This window comes from Barbatula barbatula (genome assembly GCF_947034865.1).
Source record: "Barbatula barbatula genome assembly, chromosome: 22".
Classification (NCBI taxonomy): Eukaryota; Metazoa; Chordata; class Actinopteri; order Cypriniformes; family Nemacheilidae; genus Barbatula; species Barbatula barbatula.
The window spans coordinates 20,419,652-20,441,607 of record NC_136785.1 but is presented as its reverse complement, the minus strand read 5'-3'; the positions used below and the strand labels follow the sequence as shown (position 1 = coordinate 20,441,607).

The 21,956-nt window shown below is 43.1% G+C and overlaps 1 protein-coding gene across 1 annotated transcript; it reads left to right on the top strand.

Annotated features, from left to right (window-relative positions):
• Window positions 1–247: 247 nt before the first annotated feature.
• stk10 (serine/threonine kinase 10) lies at window positions 248–21,645 on the top strand. Its single transcript, XM_079486589.1, has 19 exons — window positions 248–667; window positions 7,888–8,052; window positions 10,926–10,974; window positions 11,077–11,226; window positions 13,054–13,126; window positions 13,207–13,401; window positions 13,555–13,636; window positions 15,055–15,189; window positions 15,934–16,419; window positions 17,752–17,873; window positions 18,441–18,564; window positions 18,740–18,919; window positions 19,015–19,107; window positions 19,201–19,330; window positions 19,486–19,610; window positions 19,700–19,888; window positions 20,043–20,168; window positions 20,251–20,364; window positions 20,448–21,645. The coding sequence occupies exons 1-19, from the start codon at window positions 509–511 to the stop codon at window positions 20,586–20,588; spliced, it is 2,838 nt and encodes a 945-aa protein (XP_079342715.1). The 5' UTR covers window positions 248–508; the 3' UTR covers window positions 20,589–21,645.
• The last annotated feature ends 311 nt before the right edge of the window (window positions 21,646–21,956 follow it).

Genomic DNA, 21,956 nt, shown 5'->3' with positions numbered 1-21,956 from the left:
CGTGACAGACATTGTCCTTACTGCACATAACCGCTAGGTGGAGGCTGTGTGCAACCGTTTGTTTCGAACTTTGACTTTTTCTCTGTACAGGTCAGTTTTCTGCACTTTTTTAACCATTAATATCATAATGAAGATATATGAGCATTTCATACAGACAATTCGTGATATTGAGTGTTTGTAATTGTAGCTGCGAAACTTTGAAGACGCGAGATGGCTTGAAAACTTCACATCCCATGATGCTGTGGGTGAGTGAAGTGGGCGTGTCTCCGTGTTTCTCTTAAACTCACAGCAGCAGCGGAGGCAGGTGATAAGAGAGCCATGTGAGTCCGGCACACACCTGCTTCACACTCCCGCAACAAGTGTTTGATCTTCTCCGTTTTTATCGTGTTGTTTTAACTTTCTGCGGAGTGTCGGACACTTTTCACCTCAGTTTTTGAAGTCGCCTTGTTTGATCAGAACGTCATGTGGTTTTAAATGAAGCTCGAGGCTGCCGTTTGGAGGTTTTAAAATGGCTTTTGCGAAATTCAACAAGATCCTGCGGCTTCCCACTGACAAGAAGAAGAAGAAAGTGAAGCAGTACGAGCACGTTCATCGCGATGTGAATCCACACGAGCTGTGGGAGATTATCGGTGAATTGGGCGATGGCGCTTTCGGGAAAGTGTATAAGGTGAGACGCCGATGTTCATAAACCTGTTAAACTAGCTGCCAAACTCACAATCCGGTTTTACTACGGCGAAGAGAGACCTCGTGAATAGTAATGTTGACGCGCTGACGTCGTTCGTCATCCTCGAATCATTGCACGTCTTTAATATTTATGAGCCACGCCTACTACAGGGAAGCTGGACTGACGTCATCGCACCTACTTAATATTCACGAGCTTAACTTTTCTCGTAGTAGAATTTTACATTTTTCTTTATGATAACAGGAAGTCTTGTCTGAAAGTAAAACAGAAAATACACATTTATGTGAAGGCATCGCTTACTGCTTTGGATAAAAGCGTCTGCTGAATGACTCCATGTAAATGTATGTTTGTGTCTAACACACTTTGACCTGTCACACGTAAGAGACATGGAGTGAGTATGTCTTCAGTAACACACTCCTGGGACCCTCGCATGCAGTCGCCGTGGAGGAAGATGATGGAATGTGCTGCAGTTTCAGTAGGCGGCGAGAAATGCTGGAGCTGAATTTGTCCTTTTGTCCACTACACGATCTGTGACGGGTTTAAATACCCCATGACATCTGAGGTCACTTTAACCCATCTGACCCCTAAGACTGGGGTAAAGAGCAGATGGTCAATGAGATTAGTACATGTGAATCTTACTAAGACATGTGATGTCCAGGTCACTTTAATCCCAAAAGAACCATATGTGTGATGTTCTGCTATTGGTGGTGAGGGAACAGATTTGAGGAGGACTGTGTTCTGTTTCAGGAGGCAAATATCAGATAGCATAGAGGCTAAAACTTCCTGTATGTTTTAACCCAATCCCTTAGTTTAGTTAAAAAGCAATCTGTTCGCACCCAAACAAGAGCTCAGCAGTGACAAATGTTTTTCACCGTAAACGCACCGTTTATATGCTTCAGGGTCTCATTGAGAAAAAGCTCTTATGAAGTGAAGGTCAGTGAAACTGAAAACGTAAGCGGTGCTTGTTGTGCTGTGTTTAAATAAACAGGATTTAATAAAGTCGTCACATCGACCCCATCATCACTTGTGAACATCTTCATTATGATCAGTAAAAGAAACTCTCTCTTTCAAAATACAGTTCGGGAAAATCAACAAATGATGTTGAATCTGACGCATGGGGCCCGTTTCAATAAGGATTCAACAAACACAGAGTTAATGTGAACTCTTTGAGTTTCCTGTTTCAGAACAGCTGATTTCAATGAGTTCAATCCACTCCGAGTGCACCACGGCTTTAAAAAAGACATCATCAATTGAGCGAAGATAGCACGATTCACTATGGCAATAGCACGTGACAAAAAGCGCTCAGTTTATTTCTCGCCAGTGGAATTGGAGGTGCTGTTTCAAGCATACATCGAATATGAGCACATTTAGAGAAAGAAGAGCAACACGAGCAGCAGCAAAAGAGAGCGAGTTGGCGTGGGAGAAGATTGCTACATATATAATACTGTATATATATATATGAATCCATATTAATGCTGTGGATGGACCTCCGATTGAAATAATCGGCCTCATTTTAGAAGCGATGAGGGGAATATGGAAGCCATCAATGCACTTAATACAACAACATGTACACCATTCACCTGCAATCCTGTGAATCTCCTCTTTGATGGAACTCACAGGTTTGTGTCCAGGAAACGTAACACAAATGTACAAAAAGTGCTTGAGCGAGGCACACTTTTCTTACCGCTCTGCATACAGTTGCCTTGCTAACATGCCCGGTGTTATATAGAAAGACACCATTAGCAAAGAAACGTAAGGCCGTACAAAGAATCTGCTCAGATGTAAGAGCGGGGCCACGACGAGTGAGGTCTGTGAATGATATACAGTGGGTACGGAAAGTTTTCAGACCCCCTTCAATTTTTCACTCCGTTATATTGCAGCCATTTGCTAAAATCATTTCAGTTAATTTGTCTCATTAATGTACACAGCACCCAATATTGACAGAAAAACACAGAATTGTTGACATTTTTGCAGATTTATTAAAAAAGTAAAACTGAAATGGTCCTAAGGATTTAGACCCTTATTTGCTCAGTATTTAGTAGAAGCACCCTTTGGATCTAATACAGCCATGAGTCTTTTTGGGAAAGATGCAACACGTTTTTCACACCTGGATTTGGGGATCCTCTGCCATTCCTCCTTGCAGATCTTCTCCAGTTCTGTCAGGCTGGATGGTAAACGTTGGTGGACAGTCATTTTCAGGTCTCTCCAGAGATGCTCAATTGGGTTTAAGTCAGGGCTCTGGCTGGGCCATTCAAGAACAGTCACAGAGTTTTTGTGAAGCCACTCCTTGGTTATTTTAGCTGTGTGCTTGGGGTCATTGTCTTGTTGGAAGGTGAACCTTCGGCCCAGTCTGAGGTCTTGAGCACTCTGGAGAAGGTTTTGGTCCAGGATATCCCGCATTCATCTTTCCCTCCATTGCAAACAGTCGTCCTGCCCCTGCAGCAGAAAAACACCCCCACAGCATGATGCTGCCACCACCACCACAATGCTTCACTGTTGGGACTGATGAGCAGTGCCTGGTTCTCCACACATACCGCTTAGAATTAAGGCCAAAAAGTTCTATCTTGGTCTCATCAGACCAGAGAATCTTATTTCTCACCATCTTGGAGTCCTTCCATGCGGGCTTTCATGTGTCCTGCACTTAGAAGAGGCTTCGGTCGGGCCACTCTGCCATAAAGCCCCGACTGGTGGAGGGCTGCAGTGATGTTTGACTTTCTCCCGACTGGAGCTCAGCCACAGTGATCTTTGGGTTCTTCTTTACCTCCCTCACCAAGGCTCTTCTCCCCCGATAGCTCAGATGAGCTCTAGGAAGGGTTCTGGTCGTCCCAAACGTCTTCCCTTTAAGGATTATGGAGGCCACTGTGCTCTTAGGAACCTTAAGTGCAGCAGAAATGTTTTTGTAACCTTGGCCAGATCTGTGCCATGATTCTGTCTCTGAGCTCTTCAGGCAGTTCCTTTGGCCTCATGATTCTCATTTGCTCTGACATGCACTGTGAGCTGTAAGGTCTTATATAGACAGGTGTGTGGCTTTCCTAATCAAGTCCATCAGTATAATCAAACACAGCTGGACTCAAATGAAGGTGTAGAACCATCTCAAGGATGATCAGAAGAAATGGACAGCACCTGAGTTAAATATATGAGTGTCACAGCAAAGGGTCTGAATACTGAATATTTCAGTTTTTCCTTTTTTAATAAATCTGCAAAAATGTCAACAATATGGGGTGCTGTGTGTACATTAATGAGAAAAAAATTTACTTAAATGATTTAAGCAAATATAACAAGGCTACAATATAACAAAGAGTGAAAAATTTAAGGGGGTCTGAATACTTTCTGTACCCACTGTATATAATGGACTGTAAAGCAAAACAGTATCGCGGAATACTCCGGATGTGATAAAACGTCCAAACGTGGCTTCACCATATATTCTCTCCCGACGTCAATCTAACTCTCTCTGAATGAATGCAGCTTCCTCATCTACGGGTTCCTGAATAAACGGACTGCCATTTTAATGTCTGTGTGACAAAATTGTGCGCGATTAAGGAAAACGATTGAAAAAAACAAACGGCGAAGGCAATTTCAACACCGCTCGCTCTTCTAAAGGGGGCGGAGATTGTAACAAACCTCGGGTTAGTGGAATAAAACCTGCTCCTGACCAGGTTAGGTTCACAGAGTAGGTTACTATGGTTACTCACTCTCAGTATAAGATACCTCGATTTCTGAAACGGGCTTGACTTACGGTCGCAGGTTTGACATACCTCGCGTTCTGAAACGGCAAACCCAGAGTATCCCTTTCTGGGGTTAACTTTTTGCGTTTTGAGTTTGCGTCCCTGATGGATGTTTTTGTGTGTTTTAAAAAAAGGTCCACTTTAGACCCTGTAACCTGATTGTAATCGAATGTCACATGAATGTTATTTTGTTTGTTTTGTGTGTGGAAAGGCTGATGCCAGGCCGTGTGGTGGTGAACTCTTGGAGTTTTGTGCTGTTAGTTAATGTTAAGATCTGTTATTTATTGATGAGACGCGTGTGTGTCAGGGGTCATGTGTTTCCCTTAATCTCTGGTGTTCAGTGCTGTGGGTTTCGTGATGATAAGAAGAGCGAGCGTCTTCTCTTTGGGTGGAGATGAACACAACACACACACACACACACACACACACCATGAGTAAATACAGAAGTGAATGATCCCAGCTCAGGGTTTGAATACAGCACACAGTGTATTATAGTTCATGGTTTGTCTATTGTTTAAGACTCATATTATGGATGGAAGCACACGGTTACACATTGTGTTGTTACATTCAGACTTCAGTAGGATCACTTTATATTTGATGTTGTGACATTGTGTCAATATTTAGCTGTTAATACAGAAGGAGGTCCACAAACACACAGTCTCGTTCACTAGTAACTGTGCACATACTGTGGGGTTTGTGTTCATACACACGTTTAAAGTTCTCTCAAAGCTTTCACTGTTCACTGACATTCACTGTAAAGATAAAACCATGATGAATTTGACCACTGAGAGATGTGTGTGGCTAATGAAAGTGTTGAAGAGACCAGTCACGCACGCAGGAAGTGCTCTTGATGTCAATCTGAGAGTCTGAAGAACATGTTGAATGGTGTTTCTTCAGGTGTGGCCGTGTTCATGGATGTTGTTGAAAGGTTAAAGGTCACTCCTGTGTCACTGCTGTAATGTGCTCATGTGTAAGTGGGTTTCCAGCTCACGAGGAGCGAGCAGATCACACCGTCAGCTCAATGTCTTCTCTCTCATGATGTTAGCGTGTGCTTTCAGCGTGTTGTGCTGTGGCCGGGTGCAGGTTGCTAAGGTTTGACACCGGCACAGATCTAAAGACCTGACGTGACTCAACCTTCGCTGTAAATCTGTGGGATGAAAAGTGATTGTTCTGCAGATGTATTTCACTCCTTCTGTACCTCAGTATTATTCAATTAACATTCTGCACAAACACCATCATATATGTCTTTGTTATCCACATTCATCCTCTGGCCGTGTGTTTCCATTCCCAGCCGGGCATTATTCCCCTGTGTTTGTGTTTGTTAGTTAGTGTTTGTTTAGTCAAGCATGACTCGTACAGTCACGCAGATTTAAAGTCATAGGTCATCCAAAAACAAGAAGTCTGACATCATTTATTCATCATGTGTCATGTCAGACCTGTATGAGTTTCTTTATCATTAGAACACGAAAGAAGACATTTTGAAGAATGTTAATTATTCAACTACATTGGGGCCTATTGACTTCCAGTGTATGATTTAAATCTTAGATCTTATTTATGCGACCGTTTTCAATATGTAGCAATAAACAATGAGGTATCACGCAAATTGCAAGTCCAGTACGGTGTACCATAGGGCTCAGTCTTAGGGCCTATGCTCTTTGCATTATACATGCTACCTCTAGGAGATATAATAAAGCGACACGGAATAAGCTTTCACTGTTATGCTGATGATACGCAACTTTATATTTCCTCGAAGCCTCATGAAACACAGCAATTCCATCGAATAGTGGAATGCATAATCGATATAAAAAAGTGGATGAGTAGCAATTTTTTATTACTGAACTCGGACAAAACTGAAGTGCTACTTATCGGACCGAAAACCGCCCTACGTAACAACCAAGAATACTGCTTAACTATTGATGGATGTTCCATAAAACCCTCATCTTCAGCTAAGAATCTTGGCTTTATATTCAATAGTACTCTGTCATTTGAGAACCAGGTCGCCAACACCTGTAAGATTGCGTTTTTCCATCTTAAAAATATATCTAAATTACGTCATATGCTGTCATCATCAGATGCGGAGAAGCTTATACATGCCTTTATGACATCAAGACTAGATTACTGTAATGCACTATTAGGTGGTTGCCCTGCAGGCCTATTACAAAAACTCCAACTGGTCCAAAATGCGGCAGCTCGAGTTCTTACGCGTACAATAAAGTATGAGCATATTAGCCCGGTTCTGTCAACCTTGCACTGGTTACCTATAAAGCATCGCATAAACATTAAAAACTTGCTTATTACCTATAAAACCTTGCATGGTTTAGCTCCTCACTACTTGAGAGAACTTCTAACGTATCATAGTCCATCACGTGCACTACGCTCTCAGGCGTCAGGTCAGTTGGTAATACCTAGAATTTCAAAATCAAGTGCAGGCGGCAGATCCTTTTCTTATCTAGCGCCTAAACTTTGGAACAGTCTTCCCTGCAATGTCCGGGAGGCCGACACACTCACTCAGTTTAAATCTAGACTAAAGACGCATCTTTTTAATCTTGCATACACTACATTATCATAATATATGTATTTCAAAGATCTAGGCTGCACTAGCTAGATCAACCGGAACCAGGGACACTTCCAATAACAACTGATGCATTTGTTGCATCAAAGAGTGCAGAACAGTACTCTACTCTCAGCCAGTCTTGTCTCATTGTTCCAAGGTTACAAGAGCGGAGCGGGCAGGGCGCAATCCATTCCTAGACCTGACAAATGCTGGACGAAGGAAGTGACGTCCCTACAAAACTTCAGCCACTATTAGATTATTAATGATAATTTTAAATCTAACTTTTTTTATTTTGCCTTGTTGTGCAAGCACTGTCGAGCTTGTGCAGAGGCTGCAGTTTTTGCCAGAGGGGAACTGGAATCCCCTGGTTAGCCCTGGTTTCCCTCCGAGGTTTTTTTTCTCCTCCAATGGAGTTTTGGGTTCCTCGCCACCGTTTGCATACTGTTTTGCACTGTTTGCCTGGCCGGGGGGGCTGCTAGAATTTGGTAGTCTTATTTAATTAACACTGCATATAGGAATTTATTGTGTGTCTGATATTTGACCTGTGTTTTGACTTCCATAACCTTTCAAGTTTTACTTGTAGTCAATGTTTTCTTGTACAGCTGCTTTGTAACAATGAAAATTTTAAAAAGCGCTATATAAATAAAGCTGACTTGACTTGACTTAAATCCAATCCCGAATATAATGAAACTCTTATTTTGTATTTTTTGTCACAGTAGATGTGTGTGATCTAGTCTGTCGGGAGATGTTACACATTGTCAAGTGTGTGCATTATATGAACGTGATGTCTGATATATAATATGTTGAATAAATAGTGTGTGAAGCGTGTCTGCATCAGTAATGTAAATTATTTCAGCTTTGGTGATGATGATTGTATACAGCACGCAGCAGAAGTGATTCACACTGAAAGCGTTCATGTCTTTCAGGCTCGGAATAAAGAAACGGGTGTGCTGGCTGCGGCTAAAGTAATCGAAACCAAAAGTGAGGAGGAGCTGGAGGACTACGTGGTGGAGATCGACATCTTGGCATCCTGTAACCATCCGTACATCGTCAAACTGCTCGACGCTTTCTTCTATGACAGCAAACTATTGGTAAGACACGCTGATGACCAGAACACATCTGACAAATAAATGATATCATCAAAATAGTCATCATTTCAGTCGGCATGAGCAGTTTCCACATCCATGACTTGAAGCAATTGTTACGACGAAACAAACACAGCAAAGTTTAGCTCCATGCATAGAAAGTGCTTTTTGCCTGCGCAGATCACATCATTACAGTACTGCGAGACCGTTCACCCAAACATTCATTTACTCGCCCTCAGGTTGTTTCAAACCTTTATACATGTCTTTGTTCTGCTGAACACAGCGAAAGAGATTTGGAAGAATGTGAGCAATTTTCAGTTCTGGGATATCATCCACTACCATAGTAGGGAAACTATATTGTATCATTTATTTGTTCTGTTGGACACAAAACGACAAATTAGTAAGAATGTAGGAAAGCAAACCGTTCTCAGACCCCTTGGACGACCATTTCATTTGTCCTACTATGAGAGTCAATGATCATTGCTAACATTATGAAATGACTTTAAGATGTCTCAAAGGTAAACACACCTGCTGGTTTCAGTGAAACAGGAAGTTCATGAATAATCTTGTACTGTATGCTCCACCCAATGTCATTGAAAACACTCAATATGTCACAACACCTGCAGTGTCATCAGGACAGGACAGGTCTGATGAGATGTGTTCGGTCAGTGACATGATGTGTAGGAAAAGGGCTTTGGATTCTATCATGAGCTTTACAGTCACACACATGTGTATGAACTACTGTCATTTCCAGTGAAGTGTGCAGTATTCTGCCCTACATAGACGACACGCTGTGTGAGAGAGAGAGAGTATAATGTGTTGTGTAGTGGAGGAAATGACAAAGATTCACGGCAGAGACAATTTGATACTTTGAAAACACATGTGTAAAAAATGTCAATGTACATAGTATATAGAGACTCTTTAATGGATAAAAGATGGAAATCTTCTTTGTGTGCGTGTTATATGAGGGTGTGGATGAAGTGTCTGGCTATAAAGATGTTCAGTAGAAAATGCTTGTAAGAGGAAATGACTGAACATTTGTTGTCAGACACAAACACAGGTGATGATTGTTGTTCTTCACTTGACAGTGTGTCATCAGACTCGCTTACAGGGGGATATTGGCGTGTTTATTGTGATTGATTGAGTTGTGTGTGTCTTGATATTCATGTGTCCTCCTCATCTTTCATGAACATATGTTTCTTCAGTAATCACAGTAATAATCCTCTCATGATGTCAGTGTTGTTGTGGTCAGACTGGTTGTTCTGGTGGATTCCAGTCATGTGTGACGGCTGTAGTTATGAACTGGTTCCTCTGGTTACAGATGTGGTGTCACACTGGAATCATGATGGTTTTTGTCTGTACTGTACAGTATGCCAAGAGTGTCTGGAATGTAAAGGGTTAAAGGATCATGAGGTTTCACTGGCCAGGTTTCAATTCAAACAGAATCTTTTCAAAGTTCAACAAATGCCTTTCCATCTCCCATTATTTAGCACAAAATGCCTAGTTTTGGAAACTAACTCAAACTAGGAAGTATTTTTATTTAGTGGTTAGTTTTGTTTGTTTGCACAAAAATGATATTAATTGTTCGCATTCTATTAATTAATCAAATTTTACGATGTCTTTACGCACTTTCAGCGCTTTGAAGATTGGTTGCGTTGCAATCTAAGAAACTACCTTCATTAGCGTTTTAAAGGGAGGTCATGCAGATGTTGTAGTACTTGAGAGCGTCTTTAAAGGTCCAGTCAGTAATATCTAGACTAGAGGCGAGGTTGTGAATTGCAAGCAACCGCTCAGTTCTCCTCCTCCCGGTCCAAACACATGGCCAATGACATGCATATGTAGATAGTAACGGTGTGCACACAGTTCCCTGATCTAACCTACTTGTCAAAGTGTGTTGTGTGCATCCGGCGGCCAGTGAGGGATCCCTCTGAAAGAACAGTGACGGTCAGCGCAGTTTGGAGGAGAGATCTGAACCCATTGCGTATAAATCATTTAGCAGTGTAGCCCATAATAATCCAACAGATTTCCTTTATGCATATGATGTTGAAAGACACTCTTAATAAAGTGTTTTGCTGTAGGGTACAGACTTCAGTACATTCTTTCAGCAGTCAGTTGTAGGCCTGACACATGCTGTTCATGAAGGTGGGGGGGGGCTTTATTTAGCATTTGTTTTGCTCAAATTAATTTAAAGTTGTATTGTATTACATTGAAAAGACAAAATATAAAAAGTATTTTGGCCATTCAGTTCATGCACTCGTGAACAAATTGGCAAAATAAATTTGAAAAGCCGTGTTCTGTATTCGGCCAAGAATGTTCATTTCTATGCATCCTGAGTGTGTCGGTTCACTCACTGTACATCTGAACCTCCTTTAGTGGTGTTGATCAGAGCACATGTGACGATGAGGAAATGCCACACACACACAGTAGGTTACATACTTTAAATGGCAGCCTTCACACATTCTGGACAGTCCTGCTTGTGTGTGATGTCAGATATAAACCCTTCTCTCTTCATACACACACAAAAGTTTTCTGTCAGAAGATTGTTATCATCATCATTAATACACAAACACATCACTCTACTCTCTTACAGGAAGTCTGAATCTGAAGAAAAGTTTGGGGTTTAATGTCAACGTTTCTCCGTCATGTCTCCAAACAACACGCTTGAAATGCTCAATCTGTTTTCAGCTGTAGAACCATTAAACATCTGGCTTTCCTGTTGTCACCTGGAGTGTCACGTCTCTTTCTCTATGTTCATGTGTCATGCTGTGTTTGTGTCCATTACACCACTCTCTGGAATACTTCATTCTGATTGGTCGGTGGAAATGAAATCCCATCAAATGTGCTGACTTTCAGGTGACCCTGATGTTGTGTTCCCACAGATCATGATTGAGTTTTGTGCAGGAGGAGCGGTGGACGCCACGATGTTAGGTGAGCTGATCTTACACCTCCATGTGTTCTTCTCAAGTCTCTAAACATGGAAGCGTCACTCAGAGTTCAGATGTGTTTGTGAGTGTGTTGTTGTTTGTGTAGAGTTGGATCGTCCTCTCGAGGAAGCTCAGATTCGGGTGATCTGTAAACAGATGTTGGAGGCCCTTCAGTATCTTCACAGCATGAAGATCATTCACAGAGACCTGAAGGCCGGGAACATTCTGCTCATGCTGGATGGAGACATTAAACTTGGTGTGTGTGTTTTATATTGACCTGTAGTGTGTTTATACTGTATGAGAAGCACTTTAAACCTGCATAGACCGCCCACAGACACCAACACAAGACTCCTCTGATACGGTCATGTGGAGGTTTTACATCTGATCTGATGTCTTGTGTATCTGGAAAAGATCTCTTACTCATTCTGTTCAACTTCATTCTGTTCATAACACACACACATGCAGGTACAGGAAGACTTTAGAAAAAAGGCTTTAAAGGGTATGGAGTGCAGATTGTGACTGATGTTGTTTCATTCCTCTGTGTGTGTGTGTGCGTGTGCGTGTGTGCGTGCGTGTGTGTGTGTGTGTGTGCGCATTGAGTGTCAGTTAATGGAGCTTCAGAATGTCAGGCCAACAGACAACACAAGAACTACACACACACACACACACACACACAAGAACCACACACACACACACAAGAACCACACACACACACACAAGAACCACACACACACACACAAGAACCACACACACACACACAAGAACCACACACACACACACACACAAGAACTACACACACACACACACACACACACACACACACACAAGAACTACACACACACACACACACACACACACACACAAGAACTACACACACACACACACACAAGAACTACACACACACACACACACACACACAAGAACTACACACACACACACACACACACACACAAGAACTACACACACACACACACACACACACAAGAACCACACACACACACACACAAGAACTACACACACACACACACACAAGAACTACACACACACACACACACAAGAACCACGCACACACACACAAGAACTACACACACACACACACACAAGAACCACACACACACACAAGAACTACACACACACACACACACACACACACACACACACACACACACACAAGAACTACACACACACACACACACAAGAACTACACACACACACACACACAAGAACTACACACACACACACACACAAGAACTACACACACACACACACACAAGAACCACACACACACACACACACACACACAAGAACCACACACACACACACACACAAGAACTACACACACACACACACACACACACACAAGAACCACACACACACACACACACACAAGAACTACACACACACACACACACACACACACAAGAACCACACACACACACACACACACAAGAACCACACACACACACACACACACAAGAACCACACACACACACACACAAGAACCACACACACACACACAAGAACCACACACACACACACACAAGAACCACACACACACACACACAAGAACTACACACACACACACAAGAACCACACACAAACACACAAGAACTACACACACACACACAAGAACCACACACACACACACACAAGAACTACACACACACACACAAGAACCACACACACACACACACAAGAACCACACACACACACACACACACACACACACACACACAAGAACTACACACACACACACAAGAACCACACACACACACACACAAGAACCACACACACACACACAAGAACCACACACACACACACACAAGAACCACACACACACACACACAAGAACTACACACACACACACAAGAACCACACACAAACACACAAGAACTACACACACACACACAAGAACCACACACACACACACACAAGAACCACACACACACACACACAAGAACCACACACACACACACACACACACACACACACACACATACTCCACAGCTCTAATCATGAAGATGATTATATTCAACAGAAGTGATTAAGATCTAACATCTCATCATGTGGTTTTTTATTACAGCTGATTTTGGCGTTTCTGCAAAAAACACCAAAACCCTTCAGAGACGAGACTCTTTCATTGGGACTCCATACTGGTGCGTGCTGTTGAACTCATTCATACTCCATTATCAGACTCACATTATCTTCTGTGTGTGATCACCTGTGGTGTGTTCAGGATGGCTCCTGAGGTTGTGATGTGTGAGACGATGAAGGACGCGCCGTACGACTATAAAGCAGACATCTGGTCTCTGGGCATCACACTGATCGAGCTGGCTCAGATCGAGCCGCCCCATCACGAGCTCAACCCCATGAGAGTTCTGCTCAAAATAGCCAAGTCTGAACCGCCCAGCCTGGAGCAGCCCACCAAGTGGTAAGACACCGAGACCCTCTGCAGTGTTTACTGTAAGACAGACACGCTGTTCTCGCTCTTCTCTGAGATCTCATCCTTTCACAATCCGACTGGGTCACTTATATGTAGATGAAGTCTTGTTGGGTGAATGTTGAAGGGTTTTGTGTGTTTTAGGTCAATGGAGTTTAAGGATTTCCTGAAAAAAGCTTTGGATAAAAACCCTGAGAAAAGGCCGACGGCTGCTCAGCTTCTAGAAGTAAGAGCTTTCACACACACACACACACACACTTTGGCTGAAGTGAGCACGATGTGTACAGGGCACGCCCTCAGAAACCCCCGAGCGTCTCATCACAGACCTCACACTTCCTCTTCTAAAACACTCATTTCATTCTTGCTCTTGGATATCTCGCCATGATCTACTGGAGCACAGAGCTGACCTCAGATCTGCTGAATATGAAGTCGCTTTACCTCTTCATGTCTGTCTCTGTCTGATAACACATTATTTTATTATAAAAGGAAAAATGTTTATGGGTTATTCTGGCGGTGATGATCGTGATTTTGGCCAGAGCCGTGCATGTGCTCTCCACATGGAAGTCAAGTGAAAAGTGCTTCAGTCGGATGAGGTCTGTTGATGTGAAGTCCGTGATCGAGGGGTTCAGGAAGTCGTATGTGTTTGTCAATGTTTCATTGGCTGTGACAGACACACAAGGACACAACAGAAGCTTTGTGTTCATTTGCACATCACTGTCAGCTGCTTTACATTACATTGATGATGATCTGCCATATGTATTATTAAGATGTGATTATTTATTGATGATTGACATCCACAGCAAAGCTCCGGTGAGCAAACACACATTGAGTGGAATATATCAAAGTGTTTCCAGTGTATGAATATCACACTCATCATCATCATTGAGGTTGTAGAAAAGGTCAAAATCAACATCCTGCTGCTGTGTGAATATACTACACGTTCAGTCTCTGATGAAAAGCAGAAAGCTTTTCTTCACACAGAGATCCCGTCTGAACTGAAGAAGACGCTGTCCGGTGAGCTTCTCTGTATAGAATCACAGTGATGTGAATTGGGTCTGTAGGGTCGAGTGATATCTGATGTCCGTACACTGTGTCCTGCTGTTGTGTTGAGTGAAGCACATGATGTGAGGTGTGCAGTGATGATGTGTTCGCAGTGAGAGTCATTGATCTGCAGTGGATGTCTCGCTCAGCAGCTGCTTCAGCTGAATAACACATGAGCTCAGCGCTTCTCTCCATCACACAGCTGCTCGCTCTAACACAGACACCCGCCCGCGCCAGGCACTCACTTTCATTTCAGCTGAAATTAATTGGTGAAAAAAAACACGTACACACAATATGACGCTTGACCAATCACGTTCTGGCTTTCAGGAGAATGATGTCACAGCTGTAGTGGATTATTATGGGTTCAGTCTGTTGAACGATGTCCATTATATTTAACTCTACAGGGCGTTTATTTGAAAGAATTATAGATGACGAAACGATGACATGTGACATGAAGTGTATATCAAAATAAATGTGGGTTTGTGTTGACGGCGCTTAAGAACTGAAGATGGGGTTGAGCTGATCTCAAAACTTGAGGTTTTGTCTCGTGACGTCTGAACTGATTCTATTTGTTGTGTAATCATGTGTTTGTTGTGTGTTCAGCATCCGTTTGTGAGCTCGGTGAAGAATAACCGTCCTCTGAGAGAGCTGGTGGCTGAAGCTAAAGCCGAGGTGAGAGAGGAGATCGAGAACGAGAATGAAGAAGGAGAAGAGGATGATCCAGCTGATCTCTCGTCTGTACGGTTTGACTCTCTCGCTCATGTTTGATGATGATGATGAACGCACTGTTCCATAGAAAACATCTTTTACTAAACACATTTACTCTTGTTTGACCAAAAGCCAATGGGGTGAGAATAATACACTCGAGTGCATTCAACTGTATCGTTCTCACCCTGCTAGCAGATTTGTCTTTAACATCCCTGATTGGTATATTTCCTTTCGTAAAACCACACTAAATATCTTGTCAAGGGAACATATTTGTACTATAAAATGACAAGCATGCTCAGGAAGAACGTCATTTTTTGCAGTGCATTGTGAAAGCACGACTTCTCAAAATCCAGAGAGTAGTTCTAAATAAACATATGTCAGATATTGTAAATGTTCAGAGATGTCAGTGCCCTTGTTTTGTCACACCAGTCTCGGGCATTTGAATAAAAGTTACTTCTATATTGCAATTGAAAGCAGGCCTGCGTGTCCTGTAATAATGCAGCACTGTATTCATGTGGAAGGAAACGCAGACGTGACCCACACAGCACAATGTGATTGTGATGTCACTTCCATGCGTCTCCACCCACGTCTATTCTAGGTTTTCCTTCTACTACAGAGTGAATGACACGGCACAATAGTGCGAGTGCTTCTTAAAATAACCTTCAGTCTCTCTGATGTCATTCTGGGTCATTTATCACCGCCGTCAAAACTATAATCATGATGGGATAGTTGCTTTTTTAGGCATGCATGCTGAACATCTCTGTGTGTTTTTAGGCTCCATGTAAAGACCCCTCTGAAATCAGTTTAGAAGGGGACCGTTCACATGACACGCGCCTCGCTGAAGCCGAGGATGAGCCCAAGACCCCCGTGTCCAGCCAAACCCTGGTGAAAGAGACGGAGGACGACGTGAGCGAGGAAGATCAAGACAAACCCGAGAGCGAGGCGTCAGGTAAGACCTCCAGCTCTGACTCCGGCATTGAGGATGGAAAAATGACTCCCACCTCTGAAGATGAGCCCAAGAGTCCAGAGAGCTGTGACCCTTCACCTCTGAGAACAGAACAACCGTCGGGTTCATCGGACAGCACAGAGAAACCGCTGATGACATCACTGAAATCTCCCACTCGAGCCCTGGAGCCCACCCGTCACGCTTCTGCCGCCAGCGACAGGTCATCTACTTTTGTGGAGGATGTGAATGCTTTGATTCTGGACCTGTCTGGTGACATGTCGGTCAACAAGGATGCCGGCACCCTCTCTGTACGGGTACGTGTGTTTCTCTTCTGTCAGATTAAACCTACATCACATGCTTTACATGAGGACTGGTATTTGTTCACACACAGATCAGAAGTCACTTCAGATCCGTTTCAGTGGAGATGTTCACTTAGTGCACAGCTGTATACAGTAAAGCATGTGGAATGTCTGGTGGACTCAGAGTTGCCATGACTTCAAACTGACATATTATAATAAAACGAGTCCAAAACTCCACTGAAGAACAGACAGATGTGCTCGGACGCGTTACAGCTGTTTGTAGCTGAAGAGGAACGCTTGTAATAAAGATCTATGGGTGGAATTATTATGACTTGTGTTGACTGCACAGAACAGAGCTCTGTTTATACAGAAGGGAGAGGAGCGCAACACTGACCTTGTGTGTGTGTGTCTGAATCTGTGTGTGTGTGTTTGCGCGCGTGTGTGTGTGTTTGCGCGCGTGTGTGTGTGTGTGTTTGCGCGCGTGTCTACCTATACACTTAATAAATGGAGCATAAGCGCTCAGGTCTGCATGTGTTCAGAGCGCCCCTGTGTCTCTCCACACATCATCATATAATAAAGTCCTCAGATGTTCAGTCACTGCTCCTGCACTCTATTTCTGTGTACATTTCACTAGAGTTGTGTTACCAAAACATGGAAAACTGGTGTTTTGGCATCATTAACAAGAGCTTGATTGTAAAATGTGTTTCCTTCCTCTCCGCCTCTCTTGACTTGTGTTGCGCAGCCGCAGACAGAGAAACATTCACGTTGACGTGTCTTCAGATTTTCCAGAGTTTTCTATCAAAGGCTCTTTGTCTGTCAGTCATTCACTGTTGTGTGTCGTGTTCATTGTTTTGTGCATCAGAGACTCATGTGTGATGTATCCCATCAGCCTGTGCTTCTGTGAGAGAAGAATAACTCTTTCTCTGGTTCACTGATGTGTGAGAGAGAGAGATTCCTCAGCATGTCCAGAGACCTGTAGGAGTGAACCCGCACTCGCTCGCTCGCTGTCTGTTTAGTGTTGTGTTTTTAGGGAGGATGTGTCAATGTTTACTCTGCTGACTCAACACTAACGTGTTATATGACACACAGACGCGAGTGATGTTCATGTTGAGACGAGTGTTAGCTGTGTGATCCTGAAAGACTCTTCATGTCTTCATGACGCTCGTGAGAAATCTGACACTGTGAGGGGAAGTTCACTCTCACGTCTCTTGAGAAACACGGCTGGCACTTCCTGTCAGACGATCAATCTCACCACTTCCTGTTCATGACCCCCGGCCCCTCTCTCTCTCACAGCACCCCGCCCTGTGTGTTTATGGTTCATTTATCATCTGTTTCTTTTCTCATCAGGATTACAAGAAGACGCTGAAACGCACTCGTATATTCTTGTTTGATGGTGTCGAGGTGAGCGTCACCACATCTAAAGTCATCAGTGATGATGAGAAGAAGGACGAGGAGATGAGATTTCTCAGGCAAGTCTCTCAGTCCAGATTTCAGCTTCAGGTGCTTCATGCAAGAAGCGTTTCAGACTCCACCGGTGTCGTGTCAGAGCTCCGTTCTGTTCCATAGAGAAAAACAAACCCTTCTGCCACCTAGTGGTGTGACATCAGCCTTACACTTCACACAAACACATCAACACACCATCATGTCCACATTTCACCCCGGAATCAGTTTTGCACTTATAGAGTCCAAGCGTCATGTTGGACTGTACACTGTGATCTTATGTGATGACACGTCTCAGACATCAGACGGTATTCATGAGGATTCTTATTACTGGAACACATGAAAACAGATGTTGTGATCAGGATCAGGTTTAATACGACACGCATGATAACATCACCAATAAAGAGCTGCTAGTATATATGCGTTCATTGTGAAAGTGAGTGAATGTGGGGTTTGATCCGCCTCTGTGTGGAGTCTGTCACATCACTTCTTCACGCTAAGCCTGAATGACACTGAACACATTTTAAATTGTGTTAAAAATGTAAAAAGGGTTTGTGATAAAGACGTGAATGAAACCTCAGATGATGTGTGCGCAGGCGTCAGGAGCTGCGAGAGCTGCGTCTGCTGCAGAAGGAACAACAGCGAGCTCAAGCGCTGCTCAACTTGAAACTCAAAGATCAGCGAGATCAGATGCAGAGAAGATTTGACCAGGAGATGAACGTGAGTCCCTGTGACATAATGACTGAATAGATGTTCAAGACTTTCACTGGACAAACATTTGTTTACGCTCCTACACAGGCGTGTGCGATCCGTTTCTCCGCAGTCTGCACTGACCTATTTCAAATGCATTCATGCGCTAAAATAAATGAAGATGTGTCTGCTGTATGTGTCACAGGCCAAGAAGAAGTTTTATGACACTGAGCTGGAGAATCTGGAGAAACAGCAGAAACAGAGCATTGAGAAGATGGAGATGGATCACACCGTACGAGTGCGTGATGAAGGCAAACGCATCCGAGTCGAGCAGGAGAAAGCTTACATCCGATTCCTCGAGCAGATGAAACACAAGAAGAAAGAGGTGATCACATAAAAGAAAATATCCGTGTGCGTGCGTGTGCGTGTGTGTGTGTGAGCGTGCAGAAATGCATTTAGATTTGCTTTGGGCTTTCTCAGGTGAAACAAGAGCTGGAGAAACTGCCCAGGAGTCAAAGAAAAGACAGTAAGAAGATCAAAATGAACAATTTCCTTCAGATGAAACAAACTGAGGTGTGTACATCATGATGATGGTGGTGGTGTTTGTGCACGTGAACGCTGACACGCGCTGATTCTGTTTTCTCATGTCTGACTCTCTGTGTTCAGGAGGAGAAGTTCCTGGCGGATCAGAAAGAATATCTCGACTCGACTCTAAAGAGAATCATTGCTGAAAATAAACAAGAGATCTTAGAGATGGAGCGCTCGTGTCTCGACAAGAAACAGCATCTGATCAGAGGTACACACGAGGAGGATCCAGTTTCTAGATCTATTTTAACCAATATCCAAACTGTTTTGTTGGCACGTTTGGAAAAACCGATCCGAGAGACTGAAAGTGCTGTTTGCTGAGATTGTGCTGTAGCGTGAACTCTGGGATGTTTGTCTGTGTGTCAGATCAAGAAGCCACCATCTGGGATCTCGAGGAGAAGTGTCTTCATGAGCGACATCAGCTCCTCAAACAGCAGCTGAAGGATCAGTACTTTCTTCAGAGACATCAGCTCCTCAAGAAACACGAGAAGGTCTGACAACTTGCGTTGTGGCATCTTGGCCTTTGAATGTTGTTGAATACAGTGGGGTGGGTTGTGATGTCTCCGACTCTGTGTTCCAGGAGCAGGAACAGATGCAGTGTTATAACCAGCGCATGATTGAGATCCTGAAGGCCAGACAACAGCAGGAGAAGAGCCGACTGCCCAAGATCCAGCGCAGCGAGGGAAAAACACGCATGGCCATGTTCAAGAAGAGCCTGAGGATCACCTCCAGCGGCAGTTCAGCAGAAGACCGCGAGAAGATCAAACAGGTGGAATCTCCTGCACATCCATAACTCAATGTCACACTGCAGAACAGCTTTATGTGTACTAGTATAGAAGAAGAGCGCTCCTGAAGGAGTGGATCTGTCTGCAGAGTACGTTATGTTGACGGATCTGGTGTTCTTCTCTTCCGTCTTTCTTCAGTTCTCCAGGCTGGAGGAGAAGCGTCAGAAGGCCGAGCGACTGCACCAGCAGCAGAAACATGACAATCAGATGAGAGAGATGATTGGTCAGTGCGAGGGGAACATCAGAGAACTGCAGCAGCTGCAGGTGAGAGGAGGGGCGTGTCCTGACGGGAGGAGAGGTTTGCTTTTACAGGCGTGATGATCTGATCTGATCTGTGTGTGTGCAGAATGAGAAGTGTCACCTGCTGATCGAGAACGAGACACAGCGGCTGAAGTCTCTGGACGAACAGCACAATCATCAGATGAAGGACTGGAGAGATCAGCTGAAGAGCCGCAAGAAGGTTTGTATCTAATGTTGCTCAAGTGTTTTTCCAGATATTTGCAGTAAATGGATGTGGTATCATGTACCGGTGTGATGTCGCAGGTTCTGGAGGATGAGCTGAACCAGAAGAAAAGAGATCAGGAGCTTTTCTTCAGGACGAGTGAGGATCCAGAGGTTCAGATCCTCGGCTCACCAACCAAACTCACCAAGTTCCTTCCGTACCCTGATTCCTCCAGCACATGAACCCGCCCGCCTGACTTGTGAGAAACCAGAGGTTTGACTTGTGGTAGAGACTGGCCTTTAGTGCAGTTTAAAGCATTGAGACTAAAACGAGCTCATGTTGTGAATCCACATCCATCACATTATACGTATTGAACCATCTCATCATTTAACAGAATCATTTATGTGACTAACTTCAATTGTGATATTTGACTCAATTGTTTGTAAAGGGTAAGTTGTGCTCATGAATAATTCATGACGGCATTCAAGTTCATTTATGCATCACTTAACATCCAAGAGAGAAAGTCTTCTTGCTTAAGAAAAAAATTTGCATTGCCAAATATATTGTACAAACCCATATTCTTATATATATATATATATATATTTTTACGTAACCTATTTTTTTCTATAATCATTTAATATCACTTTACTTTTATAACAAAGTGTAATGACCAATTTCAACCTTGTACAAATGTTTAAATGCTAAAAACTGATTTTACATTTTAGTTACATCTGAATCGCTGTGGGCGTCATTTTCTATAAGACAGCAGTGTTTGTTTTAATTGGTACATGAAGTTATTTTACTTTCTTTCAAATGATTTTACATACAGGCAGAAATTAGTTTGCCAGTTTTATTCTGCGATGTCACAATGTGAGTTGTAGTCATATACTGTAAGCGCGGCAGCACACTGGATGAGACGACATCACACCTGCACACGTGCCAAAGTTCAAGACTCGACAGCTGACAGAGACGTTTCTTTACGCTTGAAATGGAATTGTCATGTTTTTACTCCTTTTGTATGTTCAAAGCACTGTCACCTAAGCAAAGTGCAATATGTTGTGTTCCACCTTAAACATTGTGTTCAGGTTTTACCCGTTGTGTTATTTTATGAGCAGTAGCCATTTTCCACCGCGAGTGTTTGGTACGAGAAACTCTCTCTAGTTCCCTTCTAGTCAATGTCTTTGTCTTGCGTTTTCATCATTCCATTGAGTCTTGTAACTAAGTGTAACCAAAGGTTAAGTGTGAATGTATCTCCATGTTGTTCTTTGAGTATATTTAATAAATAAGATGTTTATTAATCATCTTGAGTTTCTGTTTGAATCCGTAGCACTGAATTGTTGTGTGGGTCCTGTTGGTCAAACACTGGAGGCACTTCTTTATTATAAACACGTGCGTCAGGTGTAATTGATGAAACGCTTCTTGATGTCCTCGCTCGCAACACATTTAAAGAACCGAGATGGGTTGATTGTCTGTGACCACCACAACTTTCAAGAAGTTTCCATTGAAAACTCATCTGAATGAAAGCATCAGCTCAATGAATACATGTTTTGATATCATACCATACATTCAGAATGAGTGTAACTGTCTGTGATGGCTCAATAACGTCATGG

Bases quoted from the DNA above. Each gene is read 5' to 3' on its own strand.
- stk10 (XM_079486589.1), top strand. From the start codon at position 509: ATGGCTTTTGCGAAATTCAACAAGATCCTGCGGCTTCCCACTGACAAG. The intron at 668-7,887 runs GTGAGACGCCGA...CATGTCTTTCAG, and splicing joins CTTTCGGGAAAGTGTATAAG to GCTCGGAATAAAGAAACGGG. The intron at 20,169-20,250 runs GTGAGAGGAGGG...GTGTGTGTGCAG, and splicing joins GAGAACTGCAGCAGCTGCAG to AATGAGAAGTGTCACCTGCT.